This window comes from Peromyscus californicus, unplaced genomic scaffold (assembly GCF_007827085.1).
Source record: "Peromyscus californicus insignis strain IS unplaced genomic scaffold, ASM782708v3 Scaffold_16__1_contigs__length_79575227, whole genome shotgun sequence".
In the NCBI taxonomy this organism is placed as follows: Eukaryota; Metazoa; Chordata; class Mammalia; order Rodentia; family Cricetidae; genus Peromyscus; species Peromyscus californicus.
Genome location: NW_026294458.1, coordinates 12,034,161 through 12,047,979, shown reverse-complemented (window position 1 = coordinate 12,047,979; position 13,819 = coordinate 12,034,161). Strand labels below are relative to the sequence as shown.

General features: G+C 52.7%; 1 protein-coding gene across 2 annotated transcripts in view; it reads right to left on the bottom strand.

Annotated features, from left to right (window-relative positions):
* Itgb5 (integrin subunit beta 5) overlaps nucleotides 1–13,819 on the bottom strand; it is a 116,550-nt gene that overhangs the window by 3,717 nt on the left and 99,014 nt on the right. For both annotated transcript variants that reach the window (XM_052740391.1, XM_052740390.1), the window contains exons 11-12: nucleotides 6,091–6,313; nucleotides 2,044–2,144 (exon numbers count right to left, since the gene is read on the bottom strand). In XM_052740391.1, the coding sequence (XP_052596351.1) occupies nucleotides 2,044–2,144; nucleotides 6,091–6,313 (324 nt within the window). The remainder of the gene's footprint in view (nucleotides 1–2,043; nucleotides 2,145–6,090; nucleotides 6,314–13,819) is intronic.

The window sequence follows — 13,819 nt, the reverse complement described above, 5'->3', positions numbered from 1 at the left end:
CCCAGGTCCCCGGAAAAGGGTTTGAAGAATGATCTTTGGGATAGGGTTGGTGAAAAGGATGTCAGGCCACAAGGGCATCTTGGTCTGAAACCACTACCACGGGTTAATGCCATGACACTAAATGTGCCTCCTTTCCTCTTTCCAACCTGGTTGAACAGGACCTTCAATCAGGAAGTAAATGAAAGGGTGTAGTTAGCAAACTTGGAGACCCAACCTTTTCTCTCAGCCCCCTCAGAGTTGGTGAGGGTGCAATTCTTTTTTTTTTTTTTTTTTTTTTCTGAGACAGGGTGTCTCTATGTAACAGTCCTAGCTGTCCTGGAACTCGTTTTGTAGACCAGGCTGGCCTCCAACTCACAGAGATACATCTGCCTCTGCATCCCGAGTGCTGGGATTAAAGGTGTGCCCCGCCACCACGTGGCTGAGGGTGGGTAATTTTAAAAGCACAAGGAAGAACTGGATGCCGTGGCACACAATTACAATCCCAGTGCTTGGGAGTCCGAGGCAGGAAGATAGAAAGTTTGAAGTCAACCTGGGATATATAGTGAGAGCAATATACAAACAGAAACAAAATAATAAGGCTGGGCGTGGTGGCACACCTTTAATCCTAGCACTCAGGAGGCAGAGGCAGGCGGGTCTCTGTGAGTTTGAGGCTGGTCTGGTCTATATAGTGACTTCCAGGCCAGCCAGGATTACATAGTGAGACCCCGCCTCGAAAATAAACAAGTAAGCAAACAAATAAAAAGCAAGCAAGCAAGCCAGCCAGTCAGCCTGCCTAGGGACAAGTGATGGACCCAACATGTACTTCTTTGCAGAGTCCCCTCAGAGGAGCTCCGCCAGGCCCTGGACGGCAAGCTACAGGAAGGACAAAAGGCAGGAGTGTGTGAGAGGTTGCAAAGAATTCCCAACTCCCCAGAGCCTGGCACAGGGCTGGCCACAGGGTAGGTGCTCACTGAATGCTTTCGTGATAAATAGACCGAGCATACTCCGGGCCACGACTGGGCCAAGCAGTCAGGCAAAGCCAGGGGAGAGGGAAAAACAGTCTACAAAGAGAGAAGCCAGGACCACGACAGGCAGAGCCAGGGCCAGGAGTTTGCAGGAGCTGGGGGTCAAGGCAGAGGGCAAGCCTGCTGGCACTGGTGAGTCTCGGTTGAAAGTTCCCTCTTCAGACATGCAGTCCCTCGGGAACTGCTTAATCATTTCAAAATGTAGCCAATTGAGGGAACTCACAATGTTAGGCCAGTGCCCAGAAATGTCTACACATGTTAGCATATAATCTTGGCTCCCTCCTCTCCCTATTCTTTCTCAGTTGACATTGCCTACCGTGGACATTTTAAACAGCGGCATGTAATACCTCTGTTCTTTTCTGCCCAGTATCTTTCACCATCCCAGTGATTTGGAGGCTCAGATGTGTTACCAAGTTAGTGCTTTGCTCTCTATTGTGATAAAAAATAATATTCTATGACGGATGGATATAGAACATTTACGTCATCATTCATTCATTAATGAGTAACTGACTATTATAATCAATGCTATAAACGTGACTATTGGGCTGGAGCGATGGCTCAGTGGTTAAGAGCACTGGCTGCTATTCCAGAGGTTCTGAGTTCAATTCCCAGCAACCACATGGTGGCTCCCAACCATCTGTAATGAGATCTGGTACCCTCTTCTGACCTGCAGTCATACATGCAGGCAGAACACTGTATACATAATTAATAAATAAATCTTAAAAAAAAAAAATGTGACTATCAGGCCCAACTCTTTAGGGCATGTACCTCACAGCGGAATTGTTAGGTTGTGTGATGATTCTATGAGCAGCTTTTTGTGCAGTCGCCGAACTGATTTCTGCGTGACATTCCTGCCACTAGTATGTGAGGGTCCCATCCCACGGTCCCCTTTGGAAACCAGCAATCATGCCAAGGCAGCTATGCTGGGCTTGACTCAAGGCTGAGACCATTTGCTCCCCAGGGAGGGGGGAAAAAAAACCCTCTCGAAGCCTGCCAAGGTCCAGAGAGACAGCTGTCCATAGTTACCCAGAGTACTCACCGATGGCGTCGACCCACGTGATCACCTCGTCTTTGCACTGGTGGTGGCAGGTCTGGTTGTCAGGTTTCCCCGAGTGAAGCAGCAAGCACTCCACACAGTCTCTGAGAAAATCAATGTGGTCATTAGCTGCTGGGTAATGTCCCAAAGGCTCAGCCGCACTCCTGAGGTCTGGCTTTGGGGACACGATGCTCTGACATCTTACTGGTGTTAAAAGGAAGCCCCAGGGTCTCAGAAAGACATGTATGAGTTTAGAGACATCACTGATATACAAGTCAATTTGCCAGCTGCAGGCCTTCCCAATTCCGACAGCGGGAACCAAATCTGCACCCTGCTACAGTGAACTGGCCAAGGAGTCAGCTCAGGGAATAATAACTACTCCTGGCCCTCGCGGGTGCCTCCACATTCCTGGGGCCAGTGCGTGAAGCCCTTGTGTTACCCCAATCTTAGTATTCTCATGTGTCAGTCTCTGGACAAGGCTCATGTAATAACATGTCCTCTCCAGAGGACTTTTAGCAGTAAGCCTCAGTGCCTGGGCTCCACTGCACCCTCAGAGCCGACCTCTAGGATGGGGCTTCCTGGCAAGTCTGATGCCTGGAAGGACGGATCATCACCGTCTGGGCACCTTGGGCTCCCACCCCCTCCCCATTCCCACACAGTGTCCACCTGCCAGCGTCCTTCAGGGCATGCTGGCCACTTACCTGGTAATTGGTCTACACTAAAGCTGGTACATTTTATAACAGAGACCTTCTCTAGAAAATGGATGAGGAGTCAAAAAGAGGCCTTCTTAGTTACCCCGCTCCCCCCCCCCCCCCCCGCCACCTTTGGGTGACTGCATGTGAAGATGCTTAATTACAATGCCCTGTTGAACAGTTACTAATTTTTTTAAAAAATTTTTTTTAAAGATTTATTTTGTATACAGCATGTATGACCAGAAGAGGGCACCAGATCTCATTACAGATGGTTGTGAGGCACCATGTGGTTGCTGGGAATTGAACTCAGGACCTCTGGAAGAGCAGTCAGTGTTCTTAACCTCTGAGCATTCTCTCCAGTCCCTTTTTTTTTAAATTTTTACTTCATGTGCATTGGTGTTTTGCCTGCAGGTATGTCTGTGTGAGGGCATCCGATCTCCTGCAACAGAAGTTAAAGACAGCTGTGAGCTGCCATGTGGGTGCCGGGAATTGAACCCGGGTCCTCTGGAAGAGCAGCCAGTGCTCTTAACCGCTGAGCCATCTCTCCAGCCCCCACTTATTACATTCTACATCATCAAATCTGCGTCCAGACAGTCTCCTGCCTGAGGTTGCATCAGAATAGAAAACTTGGGGGGCACCAGAGGGAAGCCAGGCCTCAGCCAAGCCACTGTTAAAGTTTGGGAGAGAGGAAGGGTCCCTGCCTCCTTGGGAGGACCAGGGTGGTGCCACAGGAAAAGCAAACCCCGGGGCAGCGCGGGTAGCGTCAAGCAGCCCAGGGGACAGCAAGTCTTAGGGCTCTGGGGAAGTGGCACTGGGAAGTCTCAGGATAGAGTGGGATTCTAGAGCCAGGGATGCAGGGGAGGTGCTGTGACCCTGGAGGGAGGGGTAACCCCACAAAACCCCAGCCACAAGGGGGCAGGTCACCCTGCTTATCCCACAGGGGACCAGAAGAGCTGGGTATCTAGAAAGTTCCCTGATACCAGAGGGATCTCCATCATACTGTAGGGCCACTCTACGGAGGAAGCCAAGACGTCAGGAAGAGGAGAAGAAGATCAGGGCCCCTCCCAGTGTCCTGCCTCCCGGACATGCTCTGACTACCCTCTGGACACTGACAAGGATTAGATTGTGGGTAGATTATGGAGAGAGAGAGAGAGAGCGCGCACTGGGACTTTCTCGAGAGGACCCCGACATGCTTAGGAATCTACTCCAGAGTTGGCAATCCTCCTCTCTTTGGGCTGATCTCACAGACACTGGAGAGTTGAGCCAGGCAGTAAGGCTCACATCTGTCTCCTGTCCTGCCTGGTCCTTCCTCTCACGCCCGCCCCCACCCCTCGGGGTAGGCAGGCTTGGCCCGGGGCCAGGAAGGGGTGGTGGCTCCACCTCTGGTCATTCATGCTGATCCTTGCTGGACCTCCTGCCAGTCTCCAGGATCAACACATGGCAAACAGGATGCCTGTTTCCGGTTGGCTGGAGCGACCCCCACCTCCCCGCCCCCAGATGCTCTGCTGTATGTATCGCCACAGCTCCAGGTCACTTCTAGGACACACTCCATACAACCCCCGGGGATACAGCGGCCTAGATCGGAGCCCCCCACCCCCACGCCCGAAACTCAGGCTGCACTGTAGTTACGTATTAAAAGCATGTCTGCCCCTTGACAAAAACAAGCCGCTTGGAGATTTTGTGCAAGGCTTGCTAATTAAAATCAGCTGGAGCCGGAGTGTGACCTCACCAAAGTGAAGGGCGTGTTTGGTTAGTTCGAGAACACAAGGGATGAAGGACTCAAGTATTCAAAAACCTCTCAGAAAACAGAAAGTAGGAAAATGGCCTAAAATTAACTTTGTCGAAAGAAAGAAATAAAGGAAAAGAAAAAAAGGAAAAAAAAATCCATTAGGCTGTGAAAGACACAGAAGGTCAGTGTGGTCCTGGGATAGATGAGAAGGGCCAGTCTCTATCTTTGGGCTTTCCTAGCTCTTCAGATATTTAAAAAGCAAGGGTTGTTTTTCCCTGAGGCCTCTTAACTGCCCCCAAGACAACCCCACATTGCCTGCGGCTCCACAGGAAGGTAGATGAGGTTTCAGCTCCTTTTCCTGACTCCGTGTGCTGCCCCAGGGCGGCCCGCTCCCCATCAGCCTCATGTGCCCTAAGCAGTGGGAGCGATACTCCCCAGGGTCTGCTGGGAACTGTGGTGGGGCCAGGGGGTCCCTTGGACACAACATGCTGACTGGGGCTGTGATACCACCCATACAGGCATGGTGTCTGGGCCACTCCCTGCCCATCTTGTCTCTCCATCTACAGGCAGGTTCAGTTGCCTGTGCCCAGGGTTGTCTGTGGCACCCAGCCAGGGAAGGTCAGGCCACTGGGAACGTTTCTGAACACAGTCGACCGACCGGCAGCAATCACAGGCTCTGAGAGCATGAACTCACTTCATTATCAGCCTGGCCAGACGTTAGCAGGGAAATCTGCCAGAAGAAAATCACACACTTGTGCTCCCCCGCCAAAGAGGAACCCTGCCTGTATCACCACTTGTTTCTGCGTGGTGCCCAGCTCCCCCACCCACCTCCCCCGCCCCGGGCTCCTCAGCACCAAGGATGACACAGCTGTTTCCCAGCAAGTTCGGACAGCCAATGTCACACGCCTGTGCTCCAGGCTGCACCTTGGCTTGACTCGAATCTTGCAACAACTGACCTCGGAGGCAACCCGGTAGTGGGGGTGAAGAGCAGGGCCCAGGATGGTCATCAGGTTGTGTGTGTGACCTGACTCCGGGCTGAGCCAGTGACAGTAGCCTAGACAAGCTCTACATTCAGCGCTACTCTATTAGCCGCATAAATAGAGCAGAAAAATCCCAAAGCCTCGGCACTCGCTTCAGGCATCCCTATCTAGGTCGGCGCCTTTCCATCCTATTAGCCTCCTGATGACAGGTTGTTTAATGCAGCAGTTCCCACGGGCCTGGTCCATGCAGCATTGTTTGGGAGATGCTCTGCGGGGGATCTGGGAAAGAGCATACACCGCATTCCTTTCCGAGAACACACGATGGCATACCCGAGGTTCTGTTTGGTCCAGACCCGGCCCAGCACCAGTTTCGTCTTATTTAACCATCTCTCTGAAATCTCTAAACGTGCCTAGAATGGGTCGGTGATCTTGGTTTTTTTTTTGTGAACTGTTTTACTTTTTTCCCCCCACCGATCCCTACCCTGCCCCCCCCCCCCCCCCCCCCCCCGACACATACACCCAGCATATCATGGCCATTATTCTGGTGACTGTTAGGACAAGTTTGGGTCGGCAGCCTGTGTGTAGGCAGGAGGTTGGGCCGCAGGCACGAGAGGCCGGCTGGGGAGGGGGCGGAAGAGCAGGCCCTTACCTCTTGGAGCTGCAAGCATCTGGGCAGGTCGGGCACTTCTCACATGTCTCCCCAAAGGCTCCAGGCTCTGTACACTGGCACTGCCCACAGACGCAGCGGCCACGGTCACTGCAGATCTGCCCATCCTTGGCCCGGCATGCGCTGATGTCTGTTGAGCAGTTACAGTTGTCCCCAATGTAACCTGCGTGGCACTTGCATTCTCCACAGTGACACTCGCCATGGCCTAAAAGGACACACAGACACACACACACACACATATATATATATATCAGTCAGGGCTTGCTGGTCTTTATATATGAGCACATGCAGGGCCTGCCATGTACCAGGGTGAGGAATCCCACAGAGAATGGGGCACTGGCTTTGTCCTCAGAGCCAAAGAGGGCCTGGTGATGCCACAGGATAATATGCATGGTGCTTCGATTGGTCCAGACCCTGGTCAAGTCATGACACAAAACCAGAAAAGCTTCCTGGTTCAGTTGATATGTGAAGATAGTTCCCCCGGCCAGAAACTGAATGTCGAACGGCAAAGCTACAGACTGGATGAAGCGGAGCAGCCTCTTCTGGACGGTCTAGCTGGACTGTAAACCAAGCAACAGGGTCCTTACAACAGGAGCGGGGGGTGGGGAGGGAGGGGGGGATGGGTCGACAGGAGGAGGCTAGGGGACAACAGAAGCAAGACACCTGGTAGCTGGCTTTGAAGACGATAACCGAGGAACGCAAGGAAGATAGCCCAGAAGCTGGAAGGACCGAGCGCCTCCAGGGCTGTGAGGGGGGACGACCATGCAGGCGCTCTGACCAGCCAGGGCAAACAAACTCGGCTGTCTGACCTCCAGCGCGCTAGGAGAAGAGATCCAGACTGCTGGAACGCACAAAACATATGGTGATTTGTTACAGGCCCGACCAAAACCAAGGCACAGCCGTGCTTCCGGAGTCCTAGTGAGACGCTGACTTCTGACTCTGGCCCCGGGGCCCGGCCGGCTCTAGATAGAGGGCTGCGCTGGAGCCTCGGCCCTCACTGGCACTCGAGTACTCTTGTATCCATGTCTGGCACTGATGTGGTGCTGTCCGCTCCATCCGTCCTCACAGTAACCCACAAGGCAGGTGTAACTCATGAGAGAAGAAAAGGACACAAAGGAGAGACAGCCCACGGAAGGTCACTCAGCCAGTTGCAGGAAAGTCAGCCCAGTGTCCTTGGTGTGAACTCCTGCTCCACTGCCTCCCAGAGCAGGCTTGGCCATCATGAGAACCTACTGGGGACAACCTAGTTCTTGCTGGATGGGTCCTGCCCCCAGCCTGTCAGGGAGGCGGTGTAATAGCAATGAAAGTATATTGGCAGACTGCCTCGTGCTTGCAAAAAGCGGGCTCTTGAGAACAGGAGCATGTCTCTTTCAAACGTCCTCTGAAAATGTCCTGAGCAGGCTGGCCCCCTGGCCCTGGGACAGCAAATAGCTAAGGGTATTTCAGACATTGTGCCCTTGAGAAGAGCTGGAAGGTCAACCGTCTCCAACAGAGGTTACTACTGGTTGCCCCATGGTATAAAAATGCCCGTGGTGGGGAGAAGCGTAAGCGCATCCCCAGAGAGCACTCTGCTCTGCCTGGGACTCTCGATAGGAAGTCTCGGCAGATCTGATGATGTTTGCTTACCATCAGGCTCCTCCAGTCTTCTCTGTTGGGTGGTTTAAGTGCCCAATGTGATGTTTTTGCTATCTATCTGCTACTTACTGCTTGCTAGATGCCTAGGCAAATGCACTCCTTTAAAACAGAAAGCACAGCTATTGTAGATAGCTGTTTGGAACAGGGAGGTGCTGTCTCAAGGTTCCGCAGTCATCAGGGGCAGCAGCATCACCGTGTGAGTACCTGCTGTGCACAACCGTGAGTGTCCTGAAAAGCATGAACACAAGCTGTTCTCCTCCCCAATTTTTCCAGTGCTACAAATGGCTCACTTTTCCAAAGGGTTATTTTTTATTCGTGTGTCTCTGTGTGTGGTTAGGGGCATACGTGGATGGGAGTCCACAGATCCAGAAGAGGGTACCGGATCCCTCAGAGCTGGACATAACAGACTGTTGTGAGCCTCCTGACATGGCGGCTGGGGACTGAGCTCTAGTTCTGCGAGAACAGCAGGTGTTCTTAACCACTGAGCCATCTCTCCACCCACTAAATGGCTCATTTTAAAAAGTTGACTGTTTTAGCGGCACATCTTCCTCCTGGTACCCTGTCGCTAAGGCTGACATCGAGAAAACCAGGAGTTTGCACAAACTGAGTCTCCACCCATAAGTGAGGACAAGACTGGAGAGCACAGCTTTGGGGGTCGTTATAGTGGGGCTCAGCGTGTTCACCTCCATTTTGGTTATTCTGACCCTGGAACCCAGCATGCTCCTGATCACTAATGAATCCGGTCTACAACATAGGTTAAAACCTAACTTTGGCCGGGCGGTGGTGGCGCACGCCTTTAATCCCAGCACTCGGGAGGCAGAGCCAGGCGGATCTCTGTGAGTTCAAGGCCAGCCTGGGCTACCAAGTGAGTCCCAGGAAAGGCGCAAAGCTACACAGAGAAACCCTGTCTCGAAAAACCAAAAAAAAAAAAAAAAAAAAAAAAAAAACACCTAACTTTGGAAAGACTCTTTTTTTTTTTTTAAAGATTTATTTATTTATTATGTATACAGTATTCTGCCTGCATGTATCCCTGCAGGTCAGAAGAGGGCGCCAGATCTCATTACAGATGGTAGTGAGCCTCCATGTGGTTGCTGAGAGTTGAACTCAGGACCTTTGGAAGAGCAAGCAGTGCTCTTAACCTCTGAGCCATCTCTCCAGCCCCCTGGAAAGACTCTTTATCAGTCACTCAAATTCCTGGTCCTCTTCCTCTGGCTCATGTGCTCTGCAGTGCCCACCACCTGCAAGGGACAAGGGGACCATCTGGAGTGTCCCTGTGTCCTAACCTTCCTTCACATGATAGCCTCTCCACTCACCGTGGGGCTCCGAGCCACAGAGCATTTCATAGGCGGTACTGAGGCACATGGCCAGGCCTCTGGGAAGGGAAGAATGCCAGGCAGGCCAGGAGGAGGCTGAGAAATGCATCTCACACTACCCAGGAGCTGGCATGTGATGTGGGTACCACAGGAAAGTGCCTGTACAAGGTCACAGACTTGTGGGGGGAGGGTGTTCAGGATGACCACTGTCTCTCCACCAGCCTGTGACCTGAGCAACGGCAACCCAACCCACAGGAGTCTTCAAAGATGAAATGGATCCAACCATACACAACCCCCGCTTCTCGCTCTCACCCCAGGGACTGTGTTAGTCAAATTAAATTCAAGTGGTTCATGGCTAAAGGCAACCTTTGCTCAACATTTCATTCTGGGAAACCTGCAGAAAAGTTAAAGACTGTGTGCAATGGACACCCAGACGCTTACCTCCCATACTCTGCCCGTGGGGACCACGTATGGCTTTAGCATATCTATCCACTCATCATGGATATTTTTGAATGCATTTCAGAGTCTACCTTAGGGGAGAGCTTCATTTTTCATTTTCTAATGTGAGACAGGCTTTCACTAAGTTACCCAAGCTGCCTTGAATTCACACTATAGTCCAGGCTGCCCTTGGAGCCCTGATCCTCCTGCCTCCATCTCCCAAGTAGCTGTATGCATCACCCGGTGTAGCCAGGGAACAATTATACGATATGGTTCTGACATGCTCCAATAGCTCACACATCACAACCTTCCATAAAGCAAGGGTGTAAGAGTCGCAGGAGGCATGGCTGGCACGACATTTCCCAGCACTAGGAGCCCTTTCCCTGACATACACTGTTTCCTCTCTGCCTCTGAGCTTGGCAGCATTAGAAAGTGACCCACATGTAATTTCAAACCACATCCCAAGATCTCAGAGTTCTGGAGGCGTGCATTACTCCACAGCAGGGCTGGGTTTGAAACCCAGTGTGTGTGCCAAAGGGAAGGAAGTCTTGATTTTCTGGTGACCACACATCCACATGCAAAGGTCGCAGAGCTCTGAATTCTCGCCACGATGGCTGAGCAGCAAGGAAGCCCCACTGTGCTTGTGAGCACATCTGATATCCTCAGAGCTTCAAACACCCAGCCCAGCTGAGTGGGCTCCAGATCCAGAGAGCAAGAGCTGGGGGATGCTGGCGATACAGGAGAGGCCGCCGTGGCTCTTGGAGGGAACAAGACCCACCAGAGACCCAATGTGTCCCCAAAGCATCCCCACCCCAGTGCAGTGTGGACATGACAAGCAAAAAAAAAGCAGCTGTGAAGTAGAAGCTGTAGAGTGTGAAGAGTCCAGCCTACCTGGGAGAGGGCTGGGAATGGTAGTGGATGGAGGGGCTGTGGGACACAGAAAATCCCCACATGTGGCTTTTTGGCTTCCAGTATTTGAGGATTCCAAAGCAAACTCAAAGAAAACCGAAAGAGAAAGGATTGCCAAGGCCTGTACTTGGTGACACCGTGGAGGCCACCATCACTCATGTCCTTAAGGGAGTCTTGTCCCCAGTAGAGACTTGAATAGTTACAGTTTGGTGACCCCTTGGCTGCTCACTGCCTTTTAAAGATAGCAAAAGAGCTGGGGGGAGGGGGGCGGTTTGGTGGTACAGCCCTTGCCCAACATGCACAGGGCCTGGGCTTCCATCCCCAGCACCACATATCACAAGTAAAAGCTAAAAGCACTTAGGTAAAGATGTGGCATTGGTGTCCTCCTTCACACTGGCTGTTACTCTATCTAATAGGAATCTTTGCTGGGGAGGCGGGCTGAGCCCCAGAGCCCATACCACAGTGCTACAAAGCAGGTTAACTGGTAACTGGTAACTACTTGTCATCCTGGCTTCAAGTCTTCCAGTCTCCTTTAGTAAGTGTAACTTGCATAGCATCCAGACCCACAGGTCTGATCAGCGTATCCTTATTCCAACGTCTGTTCTCAGACATCTTCCACATCTTCGTATCTGCACAGGTTTGCCCTCCCCTAGGAACACGTGTATTAAAATGACGAGTGGCATTTGGCTCCTGCTTCCAGGATCAATAACCATCCATCACCAGTGTTAAGAGGGCCCAGAGGACCTAACATGAGGCTTCTTCCTCAAAATCAAGCCAAATGATAACGCTATTGGGACAGAGGGCCCTGAATTCAATGCCGCCTATTCACTATCAGGCAGACATAAACATGTTTCCATCACACACAGAGAGGGGATACTTGACAGTGAGAGCGCTGCCATGAATTGCTACACATGTAACTTATGATCAGCACCTCCCCTGTCAGGATGATAGGCAGCTAAATGGACAGGAAGCTGTAAATGTGCCTATTTATACAGAAATTCAGCTCTACAGAATTCACAAAACGGTGCTTGTGTGGGCTGCAGGCCAAGTCTTCCTGCTGCTTTCACCAAGCAGAATGTTGGCTATTCAGAGGCCTGGGCTGGAGTTGGGGAGGCAGCCGGTCTAGAAGGCCAAGGAGCCAGCGAGAGGAAGCTCAGCATCAATGCTTCATGGAGGTGAAGAAGGTCAAGCGGGGGGGGGGGGGTGGTGGGGGGGTGGGGTTGTGTGCGCGTGCGCTAATGGGGTCCCAGGACAAGGTCCAGCAGGCAGGCGAGCATGTGAGGCTGTGAGCACAGACACCCGCTGCAGGCGAGCTGGAGAGGACGGGATGGGAAGCAAGCGAGAGGACTGCAGAGCATTCTTCTGAAAGAGGGAAACTTAGGAAACCGAACCCTGAAGGAAATCACAGCCTGGCAGGAGAGGAGAAGACCGAGCGGGATGGCTGTGCCTCTGTGAGATGCCCAGAGGGGCGGAGCTGAAGATAATGAGGAGAGTGGATCGTGGAAAGCTGGAGGGGTTTGGGCTGGACCACACTCAAATCCTCTCTGTGTACTGTGAACTTGGACAAGTCTCTAAACTCTCCAATGGGGTTTCCTTTCCCGTCAGTGAAAAATGACACTTGGTGGCAATGCTCTGGAAATGACAGACAGAACTGGCTGCCCCGAACAGGGGGGCTCAGACAGAAGGGAAAGCTATGAGGCAGGCACCGAGGACTTCAGGAGACGGGGGAACATGCCAGTGACAAGAACAATAGAGGATCTGAAAGCTGGGCAGAGGCATTCCTAAGCAGAGCGGAGGTGCTGCCCAGTCTCCCTAGCCCCCTGCGCTCACAGGGATATCAGACTCAGGACAAGCAAGGGCGGGATTTTCATGGCTGAGGTTGGCCATGGAAGAGAAGTGGGAAACACAATGAAACATCTAGAACTTGAGGCCGCAGTCAACAGGATTCTGGGATCAGACTCTGGCCTGCCTCCCCGCCTCATCCTCCATCTGCTGGCTAGTAGAAATGCCTCCATACTGGGTAGCCCTGTGAGGTAAGCCAACCTGTATAAAACACCTCAGCATGCTTGGCATTCAGGAGACGCCAGCTTCCTCGTCCCGATTGTCACGGCAGTGCAGGAGGGAGGCTTCCTGCCAATCTGATGGAAGGCCTTCGAAGCTGGAAGTTCCCACGGATTACCTGGTCCACACCCAAGCTGAGGCAGCGATGCCCAGGACCAGGTGCCCACGCTGCCTGCCAGTGCCAGGGCCTGCTGGAACTACTGGACCACGGCCACGAGTCTAGGTGGAGTGCCTCACAACACAAAGGCCAACTGAGCCCTGCCGGGGGAGGCCTCTGGTGTCCTCAACACCAGCATATTCCAACTCGAAGATAAACTTCGAATCAGCGAAGGGAGGCAAGCCAGGCTGCTAGCCTGACCCTGGAGGCAGGTCCTCAGTTCCAGGCCCACATAAGAAGCTCCTGCTCTGTTTCACCCACGGGCTGGAAGACAGTGGGCCAGCTTGATGGAGAGAACTGAGGATGGTTCTCGACTTCCTATGCTCAATTCCAAAGAGTCTCAAGCAGGCAGCAGCCACACCCTTCAAAGCCAGCTCCTATCTGGTTCTGGAATCCACTGGCTCCCTCCCCGATTCTGGCTGTGGGAAGGCTGAAGCGTCCCTTCTCTTCAAGGTCCCCCTCCCTTCCATCTCACCCTCATGTATATACAACTCCCCCACCCCCCCACCCCCCCACGAGTGCCCCTGCCTCTTCTCTCCTCACAGCTCTGAGGTCGAGGTCACCTTCCCACTCCCAAGCCCTCTCTGCCACAGCTGTGCCTCAGCTTCCAATCTCCCACAGTCCTCCTTGGCCTCACAACAGGCCCGTAAACAGGAAGTGGTTAAAGAAATAGAGGGAGTATGTGTGCTGGAGGACCTGGCCTTTCTGGGGTAACTTCCCTGGTACCGCAAGTCCAGCCTCACGTCAGTTCCAGACATCTGAGCGAAACCTTCAGCCAAGGTGGAGGTCTCCAGCAACTCTCATGAGAACAGGGAACCAAAGTGGCCAATTTATGTGCTATGTGTGCGTGCATGTGTGTGTGTGTGAGTGCGTGCATGTCTGCAATACCCCAAGCCAGGGCCCACCGTCTCCCCCGTGCCTGTGGGAAGGAAGAGTGGGAAGCACCCCCACCCCCCCCAGGCATCCTGAGCACTCTGATGCCAGGCTGTGCAGTCTTCTCAGGTGAATTGACTGTGCCTAGACACACACCCAGGACTCCATCTGGGACTTTGAACAGGAAGGGGAAATCCCTCCGGAGACACACTATTCCTGGTTCTCTGTTGACAAACAGGCTAGAGTTATGTAATGGTCTGTTGATGTCCTCAGGTGTCCCTGGCTGGCCAGGGTGTCTCCTACTCTGCCCTACCCCGCTGTTTGA